Source organism: Mercurialis annua, linkage group LG6 (assembly GCF_937616625.2).
Source record: "Mercurialis annua linkage group LG6, ddMerAnnu1.2, whole genome shotgun sequence".
Classification (NCBI taxonomy): domain Eukaryota; kingdom Viridiplantae; phylum Streptophyta; class Magnoliopsida; order Malpighiales; family Euphorbiaceae; genus Mercurialis; species Mercurialis annua.
Window position 1 is genome coordinate 5,566,302 of NC_065575.1, and position 18,822 is coordinate 5,585,123.

The 18,822-nt window shown below is 33.2% G+C and overlaps 2 protein-coding genes across 4 annotated transcripts; one reads left to right on the forward strand and one right to left on the reverse strand.

Annotated features, from left to right (window-relative positions):
• Nucleotides 1-14,469, reverse strand: LOC126686394 (DNA topoisomerase 3-beta). Of its 3 annotated transcripts, XM_050380433.1 has the most exons (15): nucleotides 14,364-14,469; nucleotides 14,213-14,269; nucleotides 13,140-13,243; nucleotides 11,992-12,085; nucleotides 11,181-11,280; nucleotides 10,160-10,403; nucleotides 9,150-9,312; nucleotides 8,941-9,060; nucleotides 7,468-7,547; nucleotides 6,362-6,640; nucleotides 5,503-5,671; nucleotides 2,897-3,025; nucleotides 2,443-2,655; nucleotides 1,012-1,191; nucleotides 1-796 (listed from the first exon to the last, which is right to left on the reverse strand). In XM_050380433.1, exons 1-15 carry the CDS (start codon nucleotides 14,388-14,390, stop codon nucleotides 158-160), a joined length of 2,598 nt encoding a protein of 865 aa, XP_050236390.1. In that variant the 5' UTR covers nucleotides 14,391-14,469; the 3' UTR covers nucleotides 1-157. The 3 variants fall into 3 exon arrangements, with proteins under 3 accessions (XP_050236390.1, XP_050236391.1, XP_050236392.1); XM_050380434.2 differs by lacking the exons at nucleotides 14,213-14,269; nucleotides 14,364-14,469 and having other exon boundaries at nucleotides 11,992-12,080; nucleotides 13,140-13,231; XM_050380435.1 differs by lacking the exons at nucleotides 11,181-11,280; nucleotides 11,992-12,085; nucleotides 13,140-13,243; nucleotides 14,213-14,269; nucleotides 14,364-14,469 and adding an exon at nucleotides 10,558-10,648.
• A 902-nt stretch (nucleotides 14,470-15,371) lies between these two features.
• On the forward strand, nucleotides 15,372-18,822 carry LOC126687479 (serine--tRNA ligase-like). Its single transcript, XM_050382041.1, has 10 exons — nucleotides 15,372-15,394; nucleotides 15,936-16,138; nucleotides 16,235-16,305; nucleotides 16,390-16,551; nucleotides 16,646-16,778; nucleotides 16,914-17,065; nucleotides 17,329-17,432; nucleotides 17,515-17,698; nucleotides 18,006-18,182; nucleotides 18,342-18,822. The coding sequence occupies exons 1-10, from the start codon at nucleotides 15,372-15,374 to the stop codon at nucleotides 18,513-18,515; spliced, it is 1,383 nt and encodes a 460-aa protein (XP_050237998.1). The 3' UTR covers nucleotides 18,516-18,822.

An 18,822-nucleotide genomic window follows, 5' to 3' on the forward strand; every position in this document is an offset into this window, starting at 1 on the left:
TAAAAAAAAACTGACATATAACGATCTATATATCAACCGATGCTTAACAAAATTCAAATTATAAAAGACAAGAAATTTAAAGTTTAATCCTAATTAAACTTGATTCATACCCAACACAATCGAAAAACAAAAAACTCAATACAAAAGTAGCAACCACTCAAAAATCCCTAAAGCTCATTTTGGGATCACCTCTTCCCCTGCCTCGCCCACCTCTTCCCCTACCTCGCCCACCTTTTCCTCTTCCTCTGCCGCCCGTCCGTTTAAAAAACGACTTCCCGTGCTTCACCTCAACAAGTGAATGAAGTAGCTCATCGCATAGAATGCAACCGCTATGCAATGTGGCCCCATCCTCCAAGGGTGTAGTGTTCTTATTGAAGTCGACTTCAATGATTGTTGAATCACATTCAATACATCGTTCTCGGGTAGTGGCTATACGATGGGCGCCTTGAGGGAGTAGGACAAGACAATTACACATGTTGCAATAAAGTCTCCATTTCGGAGCACTAACCGGGTCTAAAACAAGCGTTCCGCTGCATTCTGGGCAGGCACAAACTCCTTGGGATATCAAAGAGTGTTTGCAGGTTGGGTGTGGACAAAGGAAGCAAGGCATGCCGGCTCCTTTGCCTAATTTGCCAAAATTACCAGTTTTAGTTGCCCCAAAAAGTGTATCTATACCTTCAAAAGGAGGGCTATTATAGCAGTAGGGGCATAATGGGAACGATTTGCCTTCTGGTCCAGCCAGGGAGAATATCAACAGCTCATAATTATCCAATGGGCATGTTAATTCCTTGTATAGCTGCAAAATTCACAAGTTGAAATATTGTTACAAAATAAGTTTCATTTATTTGGCTAGTTACTAAAGTATTTACATTATGTTAAGAATGGGCTTGAGGTACAATCTATGTAGTGCGGAAACTGAAGCAGCGAAACAGTATATTTAATAGAATATGTGTAAATGTCTGCCGTGTTTGATGGATACAAATTGAACGTTCAGCTGAGAGAAAGAAGTACCTTGATTGTTCCCTTTTGAGGAAGGTAGTGAACCTCTTCACATGTACCGCAATATAACCGAGGCGGTTGGGTTGATATGTACTTCATGTACCTCAGGCATTTACCACATTTACTTAGAGCACGTCCCGAGTCTACAAGCTGAGAGAACTGTGCTTCAAATAATGCATCCATGTTGTCAATCTACATGCAGAAAAAGAAGAAAGCAGCCTACTCAGCAAAAATGAAACGATCTGCTATATTTCCAAAGAAAGCAGCTTCAATGAAATTGTAGGAATCAAATGTGAAAGCACAATTAAAGCAGAGAAATCCTTTGTTTGCAGCCAAATGGATACTTGAAAATTATTTTATAATATTTTCTGCAAAACAATAGAACTATAGGGCAATTCAATGAAACTAGTTTCTAATTATTTTCATCAATGACATGCCAGAAGATGACTGCATAAACATATCAACAAAGTGAGACACTAAAGAAAATAGTAAAACAACCTTTATCAAATAATATCACAGATACATATGTCTAGAAGACATTAAACATTACTCATGTCAAGTAACTACTATAATAAATAGGTGGTGATTCAGTGCACTATACTTGGCCTCAATTTCACTTTACTTAAGAGTAAGCTACCCTTTTAGTTCGCCAATGTATCTCACTACATTGGATATTATAATGCTTCATAAGAACTTAAAATGAACGGAAAAAGCAAGCTTGATGGTTTCACACATCTTATGATGATCGTGAGCAATCAGTATGTGCAGTATTTGTAGCAGAATATCGGGCAAGAACTACTACTTGAAATGCAATTTATTGAAATGTTTGGCTGACAGATTAATACAACAGTGGAAACTTTAAAAAAATGAAAGCAAGAGCCTAGCTAACTAGTTCCATGTTGGTTATGACCGCAATTGCACTGGTAAGTAATTCTGTGAGAATTAACCGAAAATTTTAAATGGTATCTAATGCTGCTTTGTCTTGTTTTGTGCTTTATAATAATTAGTACCTTAGATCATATGTAACTCCTGTTGACTTGCGCAATATTCAGTTGTTATAATGATCAAGAATTCTACCTTCATTAAACATAAATTATCTGATCTGATAACTGTAGGAAATGTTACCAGCTAACATATGATTTTCGGTTGACTACTTGTATGAGTGCCACCCCCGTATCAAGCAAAGCTAGTCCGGTGAGCATAAGGAATTATATGAATTGAAGTCCAAAACATCAAATTTACAGGATGCATGTAGTATAAATTAAGAAAGAGAGTCTACAAGATTTTCAGTTTTAGCCAAATTTCAGTATAGACATATTGAGAATTGCATAGCCCGTTGAATATAATGTCGGTTCTTCCCTTTAGTTGTACTTTGGCGTTTTATTAATATAATTCTCTTGGTTCATTGACCCAAAAATAATTAAAAAATAGATTCTATCTGACCTGCTTAACAAAGTAAGCGAATTTTTGTTTGAATTGTTGTAGCACATGTTGCACAATTTGAGAATGATCTGCCTGGCCCTTGGCAACAAGCGTGATCTGCTGCTCAATGAAACTACGAATATCTGGTAAGCAGAGATCCGGATCAATACACTGATAGCCTCTTATAAGGCTGATGCCTAAGGTAGTTGGAACCAGCCTCCTGCCAGCTTGTACCTGTAAAGGTAAAGCCAACCCAAAAATGGGAACAAAAAATAAATGGAAACGAATTACACAAATGATAACAGACCGTGTTCCAAGTTGTATCATATATATAACATATACCGCCTTCATTTTCTTTTACCAATAAATGTTTCTTTACAAAATAAGAAACAAGGAAGAATTTTCAAAACATTATCATAAAAATATAATGAAAAGGGAAGAAATGATGCAGGTATCAGTAGAGACAACAATGTACCTGCACATAGTTGCGTTCGCATATGTTGTTAATATGTACAGATATTGATGCATCTGTACCTATTCCATTCTTCTCCATCAAAGAAATAAGCTCACTTTCAGTAAGGTTATCTGGGGGAGTAGTTTCGCCCTACATTGTTTAAATAGACATAAATTATCACCAAAATACAAGTACACCACAAAAATCAATTCACGTGACCACACTTTCGAGAGGTTTGAAATCCAATATTCCACCACATGGTGAAAATAAATAATATCCATATCAGTTTTGGGGCTTATTACTAATTCTCCAAAATGTACTGTTCTTCCTTAACAACATTTCCTTTCTTGTAACGTATTAAACAAATACAAATACTTGAAGGATTAGGACATCCGAGATTATGTGAGCTATTTAAAATAGAGACGTGGAGAGAATATGACCTTTACAGATCAAAATTTTAATTTACTAAACCAAGGAGGCATTAAACTTGTTATATTATGCCATTTTTAAGGTACTAGGTATAGGCTGAGAGTTTAAATTATGCCCTTAAGCTTTGGTATAGAGGATCATTATCTGTCAATTTAATTTATACTTTTACCGAGAAGAGTAGTTTGAAGGCCATGCTTCACATAAGAGGGGTTTTTTTATAAATGTATATGACCTTAGAAAAAGCAAATGAAATTGTTCATGAAGGACATATTCAACTGACTATTGATGCGTGCGTGGTCGAAAAATGAAACATATCAGTTAAAGAATGCAATTTTGGGAGAGGTCTCAAATTAAACCATCATAGCTGCAGCCTCAAATTTGTCAAGCTCTCTAGCCTTGATATTCTCAGTCTTCTAATGCTAAAATCTCAGCTAACTCAGATCCTAATTGATCTATATATCCTGCACCTACTACTTTCTATATTAATCTTAAATGTCGAATTTCCTCTACCACTCGAGCTTTAATTATTATATATGGACAAGAAGGTAAACATCAGGATCTGTTCGATATCAAAGTAGCATATGTTGAAGTTCGAACAGGAGCATTTGTGATGGTTAGGCCATATTAAATTTAGATTGCGAAACCAGTGGAACATTTAAGTTACAATGTCAAGAAGAGAGTCTAAGCAAGGATAACAAAGGCTCGACTGATCAAGACAAAGTTAGCATTCTCGAAAACATATCTCCATGTAAAGTATAGCAAATGAAAACTATTCATTTGATTCATATTTAGGTACAGTCAAGTAAGGAATAAAATTTGATAACTTACTTTGTGTGATTTGCACTTAGCTCATGAACTTGTAAACAAAATAGTCTCAGACTCTCGGGTGATTAATCAACCTATAAATTTATGTTTATTTGAAACTATACATTAACTGATTTTTTAAGAAATAATTCAATAGTGAAGGAAATGCGCTCGCAGTTAGAATACATTAAGCTGATAATGTATCACCAAACACAAGTATTATTTTGTACTGATACGATATTTGTATTGTTGCTCCAATAGTAAATAGAAATGGAAGTAACTTGCCTCCATTGCATAATTGAATAATCATATTGTTTTCCAATCAATGTGTATTTCAAAGACAAGTTGAACAAGTCTATAGTTTCATAGAATTAGAGTTAGAGAATCCGTAGTAATAGGTTTGGAAATACTTTTTCAACTCTCTTAATAATTAGCTAGCACTATCATTATTCATTAGTAAGTCCAACCAATCTTAAAGTTTCACTACAATCAGCACAACTCGTAGATTAATTAACTTTTCTTTCTTTAAATGAAGTCTTTCCTTAAACTTCAAAATAATAACATAATTAATCAGCATGATGTCAAGACAAGAATCATGAGACGTTAAAATTTTTTTGAACAAAATGGGAACTAATTTTGTTTCATGTTTCTACTGATTTCTTGCAATGATTTAATGTTGTTCTTTATAGTGATTTTTGAGTTAATATTTAGAAACCTCATAATTTTAAGATCATTACAAGATTATTACAATATCAATGCGATTGTTTCTTTATTATATCTATGCTTACAGCCTTGTAACCAGATCTTACATGACTGGAAATTGTCCATAAATTTAGTAATTGTAAACATCCATATCATAGATTAAAGTTCAATATCTCTGAATTCTCAGGAACTTTTTTTTCAGGATGCATTAGACAGTAAACCCAATGATAGGATGTATATAAATCTATATGAAAATATCTTTAGGATGTTAATTTGAATAAGATAAAAATGCCAGTGAGAAAGAAACACACGCATGTTTTGATGAGAAAAAAGCAAGGTTTTTTTATTTAACAGTGATTTATAGATTTGGCTTAATAATGACGATAGAGCAATATATTTGGTCTAGGTAAGAGTAATATAATTTAAATGAAAACACTAATTTAATTGAGATTATTAAATAAATTTAGTATTCAAATTCTACAATTTACTTTATTTATTAAATTATTAGTAAATTGTTTTTTTAATTATCTTGTTTCAATTAAATTCATTTGTTCCTTATTTCAATTGGATTGTTAACTTTTACTAATTTATAATTTTAAAATTAATTATTAAATGATCATAAAATCTTACTTTAAGGTGAGCAATTAGTTATAAATCTGAAGACAATTAAAATATGGAAATCAAAACAGTACCTCAAATAGCTCCACCTTTGAAACTTCTATCTTCTCCCCTTTCACAAACTGAGGAAGATTCTTCTCAGTTACTGCCAACCATGGCAAAACAGATGTAAATCCTTCTACTGTAACACGTAGCCCTATACAGTGGAAGAACTCTCCACCAACTGAAAATTCCACCTTTGTCCTAAAATGCATTCGAAGTGTCAAACCATAAAGTGACATTAGCAAAATAAATTATTTAATCATTAAACTAACAGAAATCAGCATTATACTTGCTTAATCCACTCATTTTACAAAACGAAATACTAAATAGATGTTCAAAGTGGCCGACTATTTGACATATTTCATCTGTATTTCCATGACAGAAACAATTCTTCCTATTTGGTTCCTATTGGTATGGGATTTATATTCCACAACTACAGTTCGGAAAAGTGCAAAATAGTGTTAAAAGTGAACACTTAAACGATCACACTTGATCTTCATCGTAATAGCTATAGTAACCTGTGCAACTGGACGTTTGGTTAATCCATTTCTAGTGCAATTAGGTCTATCATAGTATCATCTGCCACAGCATGACACGTTTATTCCAGTTTGTAAAATGCAAAATAGCACAACAACTAACATCAAACTTATAAATTCTCTAACCATAATTGATAGCATCAACTACTCAGAACAGAAAAAATATGAAATCTTCAAGATTTTAAGACACAATAAAAAATAGAAGTAAACCAGAGAAGATAGCATTTAAAATCAATTTAGTAATAGAATGATGTTGATGTGTCACACAGTGATGTTTGACCCCATCGGAACCCCAAACTAAGCTAGGAAATTAAGCATAGATTCTAAATACAAAGATAGAGCATTGAGATTTTACCTAACATACTTGCAGTCAGGAGACACCGACCCAATAAAATGTTGACAGACATACTGGTATAATCTCCAAGCATCATTGCCAAGCATATCTTCAGTTGCTAAACGAATTGGAGTAATAGGAGGATGGTCACCGGCATCTGTTCCTGACCGAGGTTTATGACAACCTTCAACAAGCAGCCTCTTGACACAGCCACCCCATACAGAATTGTTTGATAATGTGCCAAGTATGCCTTTGAAGTCAAATGAAGAAGGGTAGGCTGTGCTTTCTGTACGTGGATAGCTGAAAAGGCAGCATAAATAATCATGCATTGTTAGAATCCATAACGAAATAGATGGGGACTGCAAATTAAAATATTGGAAACAACAACAGACAACATGTACACTTTATATATTGCATAGTAAGATAGTGGTACATGGCCATCAAACTTGTAAGAATATGTTCAAAATGACAACCTCACTCCCACCCCACACAACACACACAAAACCCTACTTCCCCACAACCCCCCCAAACAAAAGAAAAGAACACAAATATGAAAAAGTGAAGCCTCAAATACACAGAAAATACTAGTTTAGACGAAATTTCATGAAAAGTGCCCATTAATTTAATTTGTTTTGGAAGACAACAGCCTTTGGTTACCGTTGTCATCAGGTTGTAAAAGCAGCCAAAATTGCTCAAATAAAGGACCCTGGGTCACATCTAAACCATCTCAAGAAAACCAATCTAAGTAAGAGCCATGCTTGGAAAAGGAAATTTTCTTTTTCCCTTCCACTTATAAGTAATTAGAAGATGGTAAGGTAAGCAAAGATGTACAACTCAAGAGAAGAAGAGAATCAAAGCATTCACAACTTCAGATTAACTGTTTATTCCCGGCTGATATTATAATCACTCGCCAGCTAAGAATGCTTTACAACTAAAAAATATATAGTCAAATAATAACTCGAATCCTAGTCTACAGCAACTAGACAACCCAACAAGATCACAAATTTACTTTAAATGAAGAGAGAAATGTTTGTCCATAGACAAGACAAACAACAAACTAATGGTAATAGCAAAGAACGTAACAAGACACCAGCGTAGTCACATTTGGGAAAGGAAGCGAGAAAAACCTGATAAATCCCTGAGTGTACAAGCGTTCAGCTATTTGCATGGCCATTTGAGGTCCAAAGCCTAATGCACTTGAAGCAATCTGAAGAAATTAAGAAATCATATTCACTTTATCACCATTATACACACACAAAAAAAGACAGTCTTAACCTTTTACACATTTAGGTAAAATGCATGAATATTAATAGACATAAAAATATAGATAATCATAAGAAATAATTTAAAAGTTATCCTCTTTGATAAGGTCAAAAGTAATATATAGTATACACTGTCCTCCTTAACTGGCTAATCCTCCTTAAAATAGCCCTTTGCTTTCAGACTGCCATACTTCATTTATTTGTATTGAAGTTCATTTGAAAGAAATGAACTAAGTGCATAATGTTTTATGGACAAAGATCTGCCAAAAATTTATGTAATTTCTTCAAGAAAAGTGCAAGCTCAAGCAGTTTTTGCCAGCCCTCAGTGGTTTCTTAACTGCCAAATAATGGAGTAACCCCTAAAATTGTATAAAAGTCCGACAAATAACAGCTGTTGAAAATGCAAAGTAAGACGACCAGAAGAGCTACAATAACAGATAGGGTTTTCCCATAGTTGCTGCATATTAAGAACCGACTTATCCTTAATTATCCCATCATAATCGTGCATTTATAGCACAAGCAGCAACCAGGTGACTTCCTATAAGGGATCCTTCAAATTTTCTGTCTTTAAATTATTTGTTAATGCACATCATGGCTTGACCAATATTATTTCCTGCTGACAGAGAAGCTTTGCCAGCAGGGACTCATCAACTTGCAAGACATTCATGCAAAACATCGATTTTTTCAATGCTGTAAATTTTTAATTCATCATTGTTCTCTCTCCATTTCCAACAGTTAAACTATGTCATTTTTACTCCTCCCTCCTTTTCTTTCTTATTTACTTTTCACCAGCCTATCCTGCTAAGCATCTCATGGTCAAACCATAAACATAATAGGAGTGAGTAAACAATCCTGATTAAAGGTAGTCTAGAATGTTGTGTTGGATAAAGAATTTTTTGAGAAAGCATTTGAAAAACAAAAATGCTTAGTTAAATATACATTTAAAAAGTTCAAATCTGATAAAACTGAGTTCTAAAAATATTTACCAAAGGTGACAATAAATGGCTGTTCTCATTTCTAACCAATGAAGAGAGTGTAAGTAATGAAAATTAATGCACAAAAGTAGCAAAATGTTTAATATTCCTTCATGGAAATAATTCAGTTACCTTGAATATTAATTAAATAAAAGCAACAGTTTCACGTTTAATAAAAAAATTATTTTCTATGTACGTTCAAAGGAAAAAATGAAATGCCTATGGCTATCCCTATCTTCCTTTTTCATTCTGCTTCCTATTTGAGGTTTAAAGCCTAAATCTTATTCTATTTTTAACATATTAGCATAAGGAATTCAAATAGCGTAACTAATCTCAAATTTCAATTTATCACAGTTTTATTAACCTTTAGAAGATTCACTGTGTTTAATCCAGATGGGCGACCTTTTGTCTCTTGTTTGTGTGATACGTCAGTCACTACTAATTTTCCATCCTGTACTACCTGCTTTTGAAACATCAGGGCAACCTGCCATCCATAGAAGAATGAACATTTTTAGCATTTTAGATAATGACTAAGAGTAAACTTAATCCAACTTAAGGAAAAGAGCACCTCACATCAAAGTCAAATAACCTCCGACGTTCCCATTCTAGTTGAAGTTCATAGCCACCAATTAATAAGTGAGGTTGCAAAGACCAATATCGTTCTGGTTTAAAAGTGGCAATTTGCAAATAACGCTGCACGCAAAAACCAAGGGTGGGAGTCTGACAAGGGCCATAGCTGAAACAGGCAGTTCGTAAGCATTATTAGCTAACTACGTGAGAAGAGAACTGCATAAAAATAAGCAGATTTAGTAATACACGTATTCCGATTAATTCAGAGAACAAAAGCTATTGGAAACAAGTAAATTTTAATCACATGAATATGTGGCGAGAAATTCTAAAGTAAGCATTGCCTCATACAAACACCTTGACCAAATGTCAGAAAAAGAAGGAGATAAAGTTGAAGAATACAATTTCAGAAATCAAAAATGTAATCAATGAGAATGATATCACTTTAAAATAAGAAAAACAATTCCCATAGAAGTTATTGCGTAAAGTTCCCAGTTTTTCCTTCTAAATGGCTTTGATTTGACAATGAGCAACCAAAGTTGATAAAAAGAATGGCAAGCAATATGATTTATCCTGTAAGAATTCCCCACATCATTTTATCGTTTGCTTGATATTGAGTAATGAAAAGACTAAAGGTTCGTTAAATAGGCTTAGATAGAATTCATTATCAAAAGTTAGCTTAAGAGAAGAGAATGCCTAATTCAATTATATACACAACAACAAACCAATAGCTCAGAAATGTGGGGCAAACACAACTTCACTAAGGCAAAATATTTTCTTGTGAATGTTTGACATTACATATTGAATTGACTAAAGGTTATGTACGAATTTTTTAGGAATATTAACCGATTCACTTTTCAGTCAACATAATTTCCTATAAATGATGCTTGCTGGATTCTGTAATGCCAAATGAACACTGGATATGATGCATAAGAAATTCTAACTGAGAAGAAAATGCACCATAATTCTGTTGAATATGCATAGCAAATGCAAAATGAGAGAGAGGCAGAACATACGAGATAACCCTTGAATCAAGATTCCCATACTTCCCCTGAAAAAAACTAGTTTGAAATCGTGTGAATGCAACACCAACTTTTAAATCTATCTCTTGGCGAGCATCTACAGCCAGCGCCTCAGCTCTGTTGGGTGGAACGAGATTGTCCATGGCCTTCAAAATGTCCTTTTCGGCAACTGAAGAAAACCGTGCACGATGTATCTTTCTTCTAGGATCATTTAATTGTAAACCAGTACACTCAATAACTGCAATTACAATTACTTTTTAGCAAAAAAAAAAAGTAAAATTACAAACACCAACACATATTTTATGAATTTTTTTAAATAACGAACTTTGAGATCTCGATTAATTTAGAATAAATTCAGAAAAAGCAGGCGTTGAACTATATACTAGCCTTACCAATTTGCCTGCCAATTGCGACAAGGCATATGTGTAAGCAAGGATTTGGAAGCATTTAATGAAGTGTGGCACTAGATATACCCTCAGAAACCTACACTTAAATCACGTAGGATAGTATTTTTGTAATCAAAAGTTATGCATATTCTCATTTATCTTTACAATTGATTAAACGGAATCTGTTTCCATGCTTTTTAACTGCATAACTGTCAGTTTGAATTTAACACGGAGACTTCTTTCCAGAGCATTAGCTAATCTATTTTTCAAACAACTATTTAATCAAAGAAACAGATACTTAAAACCAATTTCAAACTACCAGAGTGTTCTACTAGGCTGTATACCCTTCAAATATATCAGGATGCACCATTATAATTGATAAAAGGGTATCCAAAGCCAACAATAGGAGGTAGATATGAACACTACACAATGTTCTCCGGCCAATCCAAGTTATTTCCATGATTTGACCCTCATCTCCAATTTTTAAAGGAAAACATCTTACCATTGCACTAAGACTCATCCGCCCTTAACATTGTTCAAAAATGTAAACTAGTAAGTTTACAGTTTTGGATTTTAACAAACATTATATAAAATGTGGTTTTAGATGAACTCTAAACCATTAAACTTACCTTCAAAACATATATTTTCTCCTTCACGGTCACAATCCAACCACAGTACCAAATGGCCACATCCACGAGCTTCTTGGCTTAAATGTCTACGAATGTGAACCTTAATTCCAAAACAGATAGACTTAGTCAATGTCCAACATATGTACTAACAGCCAAATATCAAAAATCACATAATTCAAAACAACTCAGAATATTATAACGCATGTCCTGAGGATGAAAACTTTTTTAATCCACTTCTGCAAATTTTAGTTCCAAGCAAATTGTAATCCAAAATCTTCCAGAACCAAGCATTTTGCAACTATTTATAAATTTCATAAGCAACTATTCCAAAATCTACGAGACAAGAGCAACTAATACAAACATAGACTGCATAGTCACATATGAAAAGGCTCCTAAGGAAATGAGTAAGTAAGCATAAACTTATGTCTTCTGCAACCGCCATAATTTGCACGGGAAAAGTCTATCATACAATAAAGAATGAAAAGTGAAATACAGCAGCAATTATAACATATCAAATGAACATAAGCACATACTTAAGGAGATAGATACTGATTTGTTAAGTAAATAAGGACAAATATGTGAGGATGTTTTACATTGTCCATTTGGAAAATATAATTCCACATGTCCAGATATATAAGGAAAAAGAAGGAACTATTATCACAACTTATAAAATTTTACAGTTAACATTCTGCTAAAGGTAACAAATTTTTCTATAATAGCACATTTAATATGAAATTTCCAAAAATTTCAAGAGTACAGATAGTAGCAGAATGAAAGCACACCCATAAGAGAAAGAATAAGCCAAATTTACCTTAGGGTTTGATTCATTCTTAACTATTGGAGCTTCAAAAAGGTCCATGGGATCAGTGGTCGCCCAGTCCTGATATTTTGGTGGAAAATCTACACTAGAATAAAAAAAGGAAGAAAAATCGGAAAGAGGAACATAGTGATGGATCAAACTGAGAGATCAATATTAAGAAACCTCTATGACCTAATTTTTATTCCCACATGAGAATTAGGCATCAAAAATTAAGAACAGATACAAGGTGCCCTCCCTATCCTAATTCTTTTATTCTTCAAACCCAAGCTAAACCTTGCAACTTTTGTCATTCTTCCACGCCAAGTTCGTTAGTTTTTCGCATTAGTCCACAAAATCCCATAATTCTGTCTCCATGATTAACAAAGTGAAATAGTTTCCAAGTCATCGTAGTTAAATCTTCAAATCCAACCTTAACGCGGGAATTCTTTCACCATACTAAGATCATCTATAAATAAAAGTTATACAACGATGTTAACTAGGCAGGATGACTTAACTAGATTTATATTTGACAACTAAACTTCATAATATAGAGCATTACCTACCCACCACAAAAAGATTTGCTACCTGATAAGAGCATCAGTTCATTTCAAGAACAGAATACATTTACCATTGTTAGCATCATCGCTTTCAATTACATTTAGATTACAGCTCCTTCACATGACATCAAGAGGTCAAGGAAAAGTCAATATCTTCACAACACCTTATCACATAAAGCACTTCGACAAGAATCACTTAGCTTATAAGTCTGATTCTATTTTTGGTTCATCCAGCGTACACGTACATGAATGATGAGACAATTATCATGCGAGACCAAAGTTAATTAGTCTATTCCAAAGACGATAACCAACTTAAAATCGTTCCCTCTTTCATAGACCCTTATATATAAATAATTTTTGTATTGTTGCTTAGTTCATTTTCTAAGTTTCTCTATAATGTGCTAGAAAACTTAGTATCAAGGCAAAGGTGCACGAGGCACGAATGACAAAAAGCGTCTCTAGACGACTTCAATGGTATGACACCTTTTAAGTCACTTCATTAAATTTTTGTCATGTTTGATCTTTTTCTCAAAGCCAGCTTACAATTATTTGAACCTCTCTTTATTCCTACATATTGCATTCCATACAAAGGAGTATACTTACCTGAAAATATGCCCAATAACTGATGTCACTTTATAATGTGCTTGAAACCCAAGAAATATTCCATCAAATTCATGGACCTCTGTGCTACTCTTTCTTGTGGACATCTGTGGCATAGGAAATTATTTATGAGTCACTGATATATTTGAGTTTCACCTCAAAAGATGCAACCCAATTTTTTTATAAAAAATAAAAGACAAGAGGAACTATGTAAATGCGTAATGGTAAGTACTAAAACACAAATAACATAACAAATTAATAAAAGAAAATGCAGAGGGAGTACACAAATTGAACTCTGAATATGTTAAAAAGGTGCATTTCAGAAACACCATTATTGGGATGGCTACTTTTCCCCTTTTAGAACAGATTTTTTTTTAATTCTAATTAACGAAACTCAAAATATGCCAAAAATATGAATTTCAAAAACACTAACATAGGGATGGTTTCCATTCTCCTTATAGAACAGAAAGTTTTTCCCAACTCTAATTAAAGATATATAGATTTTTACCTGCTTAAGAATTTCTAATTTCCTTTCTAAATAATTGGCCCAAATTATGCGGAATGGAAGAAAGTAATCCATATAGCCAACCCCGATTAACATGGCATATCAAAGCTTAGTTCAGTTGATTTATTAACTTAGATAAAAAGTGTAGCCATTAAGGAATCGCTACAATTTATCAGCTATAGGAGTGTTAACTGTGTTCACTGCATAGTCCCAACAAACATATTTCTGAGTCATTCTAAACTGAAAAATTCAGTTATTACAATTATCAAGTTTACGCAAATAAATCAGCCAAGTATTCAAGGAAATTCACACTGCCATTTATGATTTTCTTCTGTTCAACAAAAATTCATTAATATTAAAGATATCCCAAGCAAAGATATATTACTAAAACAATTATAAATTCAAATCTAGACAGCTCAATCCTATTATATTCGCTACAATTTCCTCAAATAATGATAAAAAAATAACTACTCTCATCTCATGAAAACTCCTCAAATATACAATACAAAGCACTGAAACAAAACTTTTTATAATTGATAAAATGAAGATGTGGAACAGAGAAACTTCTTACTCGTCCATGAGACAGTGCAGAAGCAATAGACAAAGCGATGCTAGGTTTTTCTGCTACCTGTGAAAACGACATTACAAGTTGAGTAAAACGACGAAGCAAAAGCAGCAGCAGCAGCAGCAGCAACTGGAAAATAAGTAAATCGTTGAGTTACCATGAGAACCACCGGAAGAGGCGCCATTCTGAATAATTAGAGCTGTGTCTGTCTTCCAAGCTGCTTTAGTAGTGTTTTACTGTTTTTCATAAAATAAAAACAAGAGCAACTTGGTATGACTAATTAAAGTTTAATTTTTTTATTTTTCTCTCTTTTAAAAAATTCCAACATTAGAAATTAAAAAATTGAGTTCATGAAATTATTCAATTTCAAATAATATATGTTTGTTATTGAATAAAGGGTCAACGCGCTTTCTGAACTTGTAACACGAGCATAAAATTCAAAAAACCTCAAAACTCCTTATTTTTGAGTCAAATAAGCTCATAATTTATATTTTCAAAAAATAGATTTAAGATAATTATATCGCAACAATTATAGAAGTATTTAAGTATTTTTTTTATATCTCTCACCTCCGATATGTATATTACGCGTTTTAAAAATACAATAATGGGGTTATTTGACCCAAAAATAAAAAAAATTGGAATTAATTGCTCAAAAAGTATAAATTGGATTAGATGACCTCGTGTCACAAGTTCAGGGGGCGCGTTGACTCTTTGTTCGTTTTCTGTTTATACTTTGCAGAATGTATAGAAAAATCCTCGATTTTTTTACAAAAATATAGATCAGCCTTTTTATATTTTTTAGGCACAATTAAACTTTGTGTTTTTAAAATAAAACAATTAAACTCTTGTTATTTTAAAATCAAACAAAAACACCATTTTAATTTATTTTTGGGACACCTACCCTCTCAAATTTCGGGTAAATATTTTAAACATTAAAACTACCAGCTAACTTATAGACATTAGATTAAAGGCTAATCCTCTAAAAATCCCCTCACCTTTCAACCCCCTTTCGTTTGCACCCTCACCTTTCAAAATCCCCAATTTTACCCTAATTATCACCTTTCACTTTCAATTGCACCCTCGAAATATTAAATTGACGTTTTTTTCACTCAAAAAATTTCAAATCAATATTTTTTATTTTTACTCATTTTCTAAATAGTACTAAATGTTAAAATTTCAACATTATAAGCATCTTCTCTAAAAAATATTTTAAAAATTACTAAATTTCACATTCACTTTTATTTAATTTAACCGTTTTAATTCCATAAAATTAATTAAATTAGATACTATTTATAATATTTGTTGAAATATAAAGTATTAATTTGAACTTTTTGCAGTAAAAATAGGTCAATTTAATATTTAAGGGTGTAATTGAAAGTGAAAGGTGGAAATTAGGGTAAAATTGGGGATTTTGAAAGGTGAGGGTGCAAATGAAAGGAAATTGAAAGGTGAGGGGTTTTTCAGAGGATTAGCCTAGATTAAAACTAAACCGAATTTTCTTTTCTTCTACTCTGTCCGTTACTTTCAAATTTCCACCTTCAAATTTCCACTTTCCTTCCATTTAGTTTCCTTCTAAACTCACTTCTTCTCTTTTTCTTTACCAATGTTTTAACCAAATCCATATTTGCTAAAGATTAAGTATAGAAAATGTTCATATAACTACCATTTCTAATAAACAGAAACAGTACAGAAGACGGTCTCAATCTGGAGAAACCGACCGGTTTTGAAGGATAACCGGTTTTCCGGTTCTTTACGAATTTTTGCGGTTTAAAGTAAATCCGGTTTTAGGGGTACAATCTAACCAAACTGAGCTCCGGTTCAGAGAAGAGAAAGGCCATAACCCTGAACTCATCCGCGAATCACAACGCTGTCGTTTTGCTAATGTTGAAGTCATCGATAAGATCATTCTCCTCGACAAGGAGAGGAGAAAGCGTAAATCTAGCTTCATTTAACTTTTTCAATTCTTAGTTAATTAATTTTAATTTGTTCATTGCTTTGGTTCGTTTAATTCTTATTTGCTTTTATCAGGTCAATTTGAGCTCGATAATCTCCAGAAGGAGTTTAATAAGATCAACAAACAAATTGCTAGACTGAAAATTGTAAGAGACTATATTTTTTCCTGAGTTAATTAGTTATGCTTTAATGGAATATTATTCATATTTTGATGTAAATAAAAAATAAAGGCAGGGGAGGATGCGAGTGAACTGATTAAAACTGCGAATGAGAACAAAGAATTGGCTGATGAAAAGAAAAAAGAAGTGCGTGAGGTGGCGGCAGCTTTGGCTAAGAAACTGGAAGAAGTTGGAAACCTGGTGCATGATTCAGTTCCTGTTAGTAACGATGAGGTCTGTTTTGTGGCGGTGCTTTGTTTCTTTTATGTTTATTCATATGCCTGTTATTTAGTTATTCCTAAAAATTTGAATTTCTTACATTTATCAGGCTGATAATGTTGTTACTCGTAATTGGGGTGAGAAACGGATGGAGCCTAATTTGAAAAACCATGTTGAGCTTGTTGAGCTTCTGGGAGTTGCCGAAACCAAGAGAGGTACTCATGAGTCAAGACTCGGGTTTTGCATTTGTTCAGTTAATGAAAATATTTCTTTTTTAAAAATAATTTTACTAATTTCTTCTGCACATCAATGGATTTGTTTATAATTACTAAAAAAGATATAAATTTTGTTTATTTTTTTTGTACTCAAGAGTCAAGATTCGGGTTTTGCATTTGTTCAGTTGATCAGATTTGCGCTAGATTTTTTGAAGAAGAGGGAATACAAAGTCAAGTGGACTCCCTTTTTAATGAGGAAAGACATTATGGAAAAATGTGCCCAGCTAGCACAATTCGATGAAGAGCTATACAAGGTGAAAAAATTGTGGCAAGAAAAATCAATTTTCACTTTATTTCATCAGTTCTACTTTTATCTATGAATTCATAATTATGAACTGTCTTAAAATCAATTGTGTCTTAAAAATTATTTGACTTTATTTTTCTAGTTCTGCATTGTTCAGCGAATTCATAACAATGACAGCATTCGTAAAACTATCTTTTTCATGTATGATAATTGCCTTTTATTTGTGCTTCAATTAATCCTAGATGTGAGGATAAATGACCTGGTTTTTAATAGGTGACTGGTGAAGGAGGTGACAAGTATTTAATTGCTACAGCTGAACAAGCGCTATGTGCATATCATATGGATGATCGGATCCATCCTTCACAGCTACCAATCAAGTAATTAAGCTGCGATTCTCAGTCTCGGTAGCATAAAACTATAATTCTATATAGTCTCACTACTTTCATACTGTTTTGTCAGATATGCTGGATACTCATCTTGTTTCCGTAAAGAAGCTGGTACGCATGGTCGTGATACTTTGGGAATTTTCCGAGTTCATCAATTTGAAAAAGTGGAGCAATTTTGTATTACCAGCCCAAATGGCAACGATTCTTGGGATAGGCTTGAGGAAATGATCAAGAACTCCGAGGATTTCTACAAGATGGTATGCTATCCTTGTCTTGGAAATTTAGAATGTGCTTACATTATGTTAAATCTTTTAGTTGTTTTTTTTATTTTGGTTTCTAAACAAAGCATAATGGGTTTCAATTGAACACTGCTTGCTATTTATTTGGCACATGCCGCAAGTTTTAGCATTTGGTAAATGCGATCTCAGACAAACAGACAATAGTTTTTTGAAAACCCGAAGTGGATTGATTACATGGAAATGCATCATTTATGCCATGTTATTAAGCTCATATACATGATAAACTAAACATCAAGTGTTCTAACACTATTCCCTCCGCAAACAGCTTAACATCCCCTACCAAGTTGTGGCTATAGTTAGTGGTGCTTTGAATGATGCTGCTGCAAAAAAGTATGATTTGGAAGCATGGTTTCCTGCTTCCAAAGCATATAGAGAGTTGGTCTCCTGTTCAAATTGCACAGACTACCAATCAAGAAAATTAAACATACAATATGGGCAGAAGGTAAGTCTCATTCCCTTTTTTCATTTGTTAGTTTAAAAACTTTGCTACATGGAGAGAAAAAATCAAATTAGCTTATATTGCAATTTATTAGCTGCTAAAGGGAACTTTATTGTACTTTGTAGCCTTGTAATAAGTCTTAATTCATTATCTTGTTTGCAGAGCAATGAGCAGGCAAAGCAATTCGTTCACCTATTGAACTCTACCCTCACCGCAACAGAGAGGACAATTTGTTGCATCCTCGAGAACTATCAGAAGGAAGATGGTGTAGATATTCCGGAACCTTTGAGAGTATATATGGATGGAGAATCTTTTATCCCATTCTTAAAGAAGTAAACAACCCATCTGCGTATGTTAGACTTAGGACTAGTTGATAAGGATCGTGTCATAGGGCTATGACCTTCTTTTGAAGGTTGTCTTATTTTAGAATTACTGCGATGAGGAGCTACGGTGATTAGTCATTAAAAAACCTTTGAAAGATAGTTTGCTTACAATACTGGAATTTCAGATTCCAAAGGTAAGAGTTATTGTGATTGTTACCGCATGAACAACAAATTTTCGAATTTTGGTCGAGATTTAACTTTTTGTTATTCAGTTCTTTTATATGGACAAAAATTAAATATTAAAGCATATTTTCTGGTCA

Bases quoted from the DNA above. Each gene is read 5' to 3' on its own strand.
- LOC126686394 (XM_050380433.1), bottom strand. From the start codon at position 14,390: ATGGCGCCTCTTCCGGTGGTTCTCATG. The intron at 3,026-5,502 runs GTACTGTTTTGA...TAAACAATGTAG, and splicing joins CAAAGGTGGAGCTATTTGAG to GGCGAAACTACTCCCCCAGA. The intron at 1,192-2,442 runs GTCAGATAGAAT...TTCTGCATGTAG, and splicing joins TCGCTTACTTTGTTAAGCAG to ATTGACAACATGGATGCATT.
- LOC126687479 (XM_050382041.1), top strand. From the start codon at position 15,372: ATGTTAAAATTTCAACATTATAA. The intron at 15,395-15,935 runs GCATCTTCTCTA...CCGGTTTTGAAG, and splicing joins TTAAAATTTCAACATTATAA to GATAACCGGTTTTCCGGTTC. The intron at 17,433-17,514 runs GTAATTAAGCTG...CTGTTTTGTCAG, and splicing joins CCTTCACAGCTACCAATCAA to ATATGCTGGATACTCATCTT.